The sequence below is a fragment of the Orycteropus afer genome, unplaced genomic scaffold, assembly GCF_000298275.1.
Source record: "Orycteropus afer afer isolate SDZICR_OR568_19922 unplaced genomic scaffold, OryAfe1.0 scaffold00041, whole genome shotgun sequence".
NCBI classification, from domain to species: Eukaryota; Metazoa; Chordata; class Mammalia; order Tubulidentata; family Orycteropodidae; genus Orycteropus; species Orycteropus afer.
This window is the reverse complement of record NW_006921628.1, coordinates 15,284,452-15,290,600: the sequence shown is the minus strand read 5'-3', so window position 1 is coordinate 15,290,600 and position 6,149 is coordinate 15,284,452. Positions and strand designations below refer to the sequence as shown.

The 6,149-nt window shown below is 54.3% G+C and overlaps 1 protein-coding gene across 1 annotated transcript; it reads left to right on the top strand.

Moving 5' to 3' along the window:
- The first annotated feature begins 502 nt into the window (after positions 1-502).
- On the top strand, positions 503-3,314 carry FEZF2 (FEZ family zinc finger 2). The gene is made up of 4 exons (XM_007937296.2): positions 503-1,333; positions 1,677-1,811; positions 2,000-2,132; positions 3,055-3,314. Exons 1-4 carry the CDS (start codon positions 503-505, stop codon positions 3,312-3,314), a joined length of 1,359 nt encoding a protein of 452 aa, XP_007935487.2.
- Positions 3,315-6,149: the final 2,835 nt, after the last annotated feature.

Genomic DNA, 6,149 nt, shown 5'->3' with positions numbered 1-6,149 from the left:
GAGGGGAAGATGTTTGCCATCAAAATGTGACAGAGAAGACACGCTTCATGGCTCGGAACGCATCTCCTTGGCGGTGGGGGAAAGAGGTAAATGCGAGGTGGCTCTCTCAGTCTTCTTTAACTTTGCCCCTTCACTGTCCAGCTCTCAGCTCTCCTGGTGGAGGCCACGATCCAGCGAAGGGCTCAGGGGGTAATTTGAAGCGCGCTCTTTCTCCTTTCTTTCTGTTTCTCTTTTCCTCTCTTTTTCCATTGTAAGCCCTCCCCCTTTTTTTCCTTTCAAAGTCCTGAGGTAGGGGCTGTTAGGTTCCTCTGTGCGGGGTTAATGGGCAGTAATTTGGTACCCTTGGGTGCACTTTGTTCTGCCTCTGTTCATTTGAATGCAAATAGGTGGCCCAGGCCCGGCAAGGTGCTTATTAAATTGCGGTTTCTCTCCTTGTCTTTCCCGGAATGCAGACTTAGAGAGAGGCTGCTACCCGGCCCAGTCCGGCTCGGCTCCGTGCGCCATGGCAAGCTCGGCTTCCCTGGAGACCATGGTGCCCCCTGCCTGCCCGCGCACTGGAGCGTCGCCGGCCACTTCCAAGACGCTGGCCTTCTCCATAGAGCGCATCATGGCCAAGACGTCGGAGCCCCGTTCGCCCTTTGAGCCCCGGCCCGGGGCGCTGGAGGCGGACGGCGGCCAGGGCAAGAAACTGATCAATCTCTGCTCACCTCTCCCCTGTATGATCCCCCTCCAGCCCCTGGGCTACGAGGTGCCGTCCAAGACGCTACTCAGTTACTCAGAGCTCTGGAAAAGCAGCCTCCGGGCGGGCGGCGGCGGCGGAGGCGGTGGCGGGGGGGGCCCAGTGTGCGGCGCCAGCGGCTTGTGCAAAACCAACTGTGGCGTGTGCTGCAAGGCCGAGCTAGGCCTGGCGCCGTCCGCGCTGCCCGCGGGCAGAGTCATCAAGCCACAGGTCATCAACCAGGCCATGGGGCTGCCGGCCAGCGGGTCGCTCTACTACTTCAACTATCTGGACTCGGCCGCCTACCCGCCTTCTGAGCTGCTCCGAGGCCACCTCTTTCCTTCCGGCCTCAATGCGCAGACCCCCGCTGCCCTGGCCGCGCACCCGAAGCTCTTTCTGCTGGAGAACGCCAAGCTGGCCAGCCTGGCCACGGACAAGTTCCCCCATCCGCCCCCCTATCCCCATAAAGAGCGCCTGCCCGCTCCACTGGAGCAGGTGTTGAAGGAGAACTCAGCCCTGACCGCCGAGCGCGGTGGCGTTAAGGGCCACAGCAAACTGCCTGGGGGCTCCTCTGACGGCAAACCCAAGAACTTCACCTGCGAGGTGTGCGGCAAGGTGAGGCCCGGGCCCACGGAGACCCGCAGGGGCGAGTAGCAGCTATTCCGGCTTTGAAGCAGCCTGGAACGCCCCTTTCCTTGAGCTAGGGAGCTCCTGGTATCTCCCTACTCAAATTAGGGGCCTAACTGGGCCTCAGTTTCCTATTCTGTAAAATGGGATGGCCCTTCTCAGCAGCCACACAGGACTTAACATTAGTAGTAGCATGGGAAGTGCTTTGCAAACTGAAAGGGGCTCTGGTTTCTGAAGGGAGGAGTTGTTTGGGGGTTGGTTGTGGTCTCCCAGGGCTGATTCTGGACCCTCATTCGGACGCACCACAAGGCCCCCTCGTGTCCTTCCATAGGTGTTTAACGCTCACTATAACCTCACCCGCCACATGCCGGTCCACACCGGAGCCAGACCGTTCGTGTGCAAAGTCTGTGGCAAAGGCTTCCGCCAGGCCAGCACGCTCTGCAGACACAAAATTATCCACACCCAGGTACGTGGGCCCCGGGCCGGCTTCGGCCCGCGGGCAAACCCCTGCGCCTGAGCGTTGGCGTTGTGGAGAGAATGGCCAAAGGTTCCCCCTTACCCCTTCCAGGGGCCCCGTGTTCCTTCGGTGTGTCCCCGCGGTGGCTTCTCCCTGCCAGGGCTTCCACCTCACTGTGCACACGCTCTTCTACGCAGGAAAAGCCGCATAAATGCAACCAGTGCGGCAAAGCCTTCAACCGCAGCTCCACGCTCAACACGCACATCCGCATCCACGCCGGCTATAAGCCCTTCGTCTGCGAATTTTGCGGCAAAGGCTTTCACCAAAAAGGTAAGGAGCTGGGCGATGCCCTTTCCTCACCTAAGGAGTCGGTGGGTCGCGGCGGGCGGGACAGCAAGAGCGATCCGGAAAGAGAGAGCGCGAGAGTGTGGGCTCCAATACAGCATTTCTTTGCAATCGGGTTTTCAAGGATTGGGTGAAAGCTTTCAGGGCTGGGTTAGTAGAGCTTGTTGGATTCGGGGTGGATGCACCAGGAGACTCCGAATTTGGGAAATGGGAGCGGGGGCAAAGGGTAAAGAAACAGGAGGAAAGAGTCTTGTCCTGCAGGAAAAGGTTCCCTTTGTAGTTGGTACTCTCCTTTCAAATGCATAAAATTCGAAGCAAAATCCACGTCCTGGGAACGATTCAGGACTCAGGAAAAACCGCTACGGTGCCCAGCGACACCAGGCCTGGCGCCCCCACTCAGATTTCCCAAAGCACATTTGGATCCGTAGGTGGTGGTTGAGGGACAAGAAATCAGTAACTTTAAAAATGACAAGAAGAAAAACAGAGAGAGAGAGGGACTCAGCCTGGGTTCCTGCGGAAAGTCTTCGACCGAGGCAGCAGCCAGGAGACTGACCAGAGCAACGGCAAAGTTTCTGGGCCGGCCGGAGCACCGTGGGGGGAACGCTGCGCGGACCTCAGGGCTGGGTAGGGAAGAGGCTCTAGGCTGCCCAGCTGGGCTCGGCCTTCGGTCCGGTCTGGAGAGCCCTAGGCTTGACGCAGACAAAGTTTGACAACTTCTGCACTCGGAGAGGTCGCGCCCGCCTAACCAAGCGTCGCCTTCTTTGCCAGGGCACTGAGCCGCCCCGGGACGCCCGGGAGGGCCCCCCCCCCCCCACTGATTTGTATAGTGACTTGTATCCTGTGACTTAGCTGAACTTCTCCATCTCTGCTTTTTTTTTTTTTTTTTTTTTTTTTTGGTCTCCCGTAGGGAACTACAAGAACCACAAGCTGACCCACAGCGGCGAGAAGCAGTACAAATGTACCATCTGCAACAAGGCCTTCCACCAGGTCTACAACCTGACCTTCCACATGCACACCCACAACGACAAGAAGCCCTTCACGTGCGCCACTTGCGGCAAAGGGTTTTGCAGAAACTTTGATTTAAAGAAACACGTGCGCAAACTCCACGACAGCGTGGGGCCCGCCACTCCCTCAGCAAAGGACCTGGCTCGGACAGTGCAGAGCTGAGAGCTGGAGCCTCTTCTTTCCGATCCTGTCCCACTCAAAACAGATCACAAGTATAAACTTATTGCTGAAGTTAAAAGGAAAAAAAAAAGTATTGCAGAGAGGCTAGAATCTATTTATCGAAACCAGCATATTTTTTGGAAAGCTAAACGTTTCCTCGATGACTGGCAGCAAACACGTGGCTCCCACCTTTGTATATTCAGGAAACATATTTAAATCCAGTGCACCGCAACGTATTTAATTCCAGGCCTCGGCTTCTCTGGTAGTTGATTTTTAACCCCAGCCTGTCACCATGAGCTCCCCAGAAGAGCGCGACGCCCTCAGCCATCTTTATACAACCATGTAAATTCTCCTGTACAAGCAACCACGGAATATATACATATATATATGACTCAATAAACAGAATCATTAGTGCGCGTTTTCTTTCCCCTTGCCCCATCAGGTCAGCTCGGCAACCCCAGAGAAGAGAAGGAAATAGGCACTCATATCATTTTCTCTCAAAATGAGACTGACTTTGGGGATACAGGCCCGGGTGAGGTCAAATCGGAATCGTTGCGGCGCTTGCGTATTAAGGACCCTAGGATAGTGGACGCAAAGCCTACATTTGGCCTCCATGTGGTGCCAGGTTTCTATTTAGTAACTATTTCGATGCTTGGGATTTGATTTTTGCCCCATTGAGAAAATTTGAAAAAGGGTCAAAAGTGGTATGCGGGGGTGGGGGTGGGGGGAGCTGGCTTTGGGTGCATTTGGGAGCAAAGTAGCTCCCCACGCGGGGACCGGCAGTCAGGGTTTTGCCCCACTGGAGTGCCTCTGGCCATGGCCCCTCCTTTGAGGGTGTCAACTCTCCCGCAGTCAATCCTCTCCGGCTTCTTAAACTGGAGACTGACGGTCCCCAACCCAACGGGAGCACCGGGCTCCTTGGCCTACGCTCGGACTTCTGGGCTGACCTACCGGTACTGTGCGCCCTGCCGCGGGAGGGCGCGCCGGAGCTCCTGAAGCTGGAAGCCACCACCTCCCGCGCCCAGATTACAGCTCCGTTAGCCCATTTCCTGAATAGCTATCTTCGCCGCCGAGCGCGTTGATGAAATGATCTCACGCTTGCTTTCTAAGTAATGACCCAAATTAAGAGAGAAAACAGAGACCCTTCAAACAGCATTACATTAATCATCTAATCATTCCCAGGAGGGGGCCGGCTGCCGCCGCCCCGTTTGATCCGAATCTGGATAATCAAGAGCTCGGATTACCAGCGCGGCGCGCGGGGCCTCCCCCTACACACTTTTAATAACTGCGCGGCGATTCAGCCCACGTTTCTGGAACACTGTTTAGCAGCGCGAGAAGGAAATGCCGCGCTGAGCCCGGGTGTTAGTTTCCACGCAGGTCAGCCAGTGCGAGAACCACAGTAGTTGAGCGCTGACTCCACGTGGATTTCCACTGCGGGTGGGTGGCTATTTGGAGGGAAAGATGGTTAGTGCGAAGGACAATCCTCAAGTAACTCTTACAGTGACTTGAGTGCAGCTTATCTCAACGACTGGTATACAGTAGGCGCTCAATGCCGAGCACTTTAGAAGCTTCCATAATAGTAATAATAATACATCTCGCATTCCCCAAGCACTTGCTCCATACCAGACACTCGGCACATATTGTCTCTATTGTTGACAACACCCTGCAAGGTGGAGATGATCATCTCAGAAATAATAATGAAGAAATTGAGGTAGAGATAAACTAAATGATATGCCCAGGGCAACAGGGCTAGATAGGGAGGGGATTCTAACCCTAGACTTCCAAGAAACTAAAGCTTCCTTCTTTCATCCTCCTTGGAGGAGCAACCTCAGAAATGAGGCCCCAGGAAATATGTTCAGCCGCACGGTGGAAGCTCTGCCCTGGTCCGAGCGAATGGTTCTGTCCCAGGCCCCCACTCAACTCACAGACCCATTCCGCTCACTCGGGAAGGAGAATTGTCGATTTTGTTTGCACAGAGGACGGCGACAGCTTCCTCAGGCTGTCGCAGGGGTATTTTTAGCACCTCCGATTCAGAAATAGGAACGTGTACATTAGAATTCCATTTCCTGAAAGGAGAGCGTCCTCGTTTTTTTTTTGTGTGTGTGTGTGTGTATCCCCCTCCCCAGCAAGTCTAGGGAGATGCAGCCAGGGGAGGGGGGGGGATGAGGAAGCGAAGGGGAATTTAAATGTTAGCTTGTTCTGGCTGTTGTTCGCTGTGGAAAGATTGGGACCCAGAGGAATATGCAGTTTCAACTCCAAAATCTTGGTGGATGCCACCACCCCAGGAAAACCCAGGATGGGTGAGGAGGCCTTGGCCCATAAATATATGGAGATAGCTCGTTTTTCCAGGACATCTACCCCAGGGAGGTTACAGGCCAGTTTGAGGAGTCAACTTCTTTCCTTGTTCTCAGTGTTTTATTAGCCCACCTGCTCTCCGCACATTCTGGGGAATCTTTGGTCCCCACAACACACAGCCACTCAGCCCAAATTCTACTCCTTCAGGGAAGGATCCTGTGCAGATGAGCTTCTTGGAGGTCAGGCAATAGTCTTCTTCCTAAATAGTTCCAGAGCTCTGGGCAAGGGGCAGACACAGGAAATCTAATACAAAAGTATCTTCTTGCAGAAGTGTGTGTGTGTGCATGTGTGTGTGTGTGTGTGTGTGTGGCAGGGGTGGGGGGGAGTTGGCTTGTGTGTGAAAATCATCGTCGAGTTCTCCTCCCTTGAAAAAGAAAGGATAAATAAATAATATTTCCACCCAGGAAGATAACTTCCCTAACCAACAAGTAAAATTCTTCTGTATTAAGTTTTCACAAGAGAAAGGGATAAAAAGGTCAGTTG

Bases quoted from the DNA above. Each gene is read 5' to 3' on its own strand.
- FEZF2 (XM_007937296.2), top strand. From the start codon at position 503: ATGGCAAGCTCGGCTTCCCTGGAGACCATGGTGCCCCCTGCCTGCCCG. The intron at 1,334-1,676 runs GTGAGGCCCGGG...GTCCTTCCATAG, and splicing joins CCTGCGAGGTGTGCGGCAAG to GTGTTTAACGCTCACTATAA. The intron at 1,812-1,999 runs GTACGTGGGCCC...TCTTCTACGCAG, and splicing joins ACAAAATTATCCACACCCAG to GAAAAGCCGCATAAATGCAA.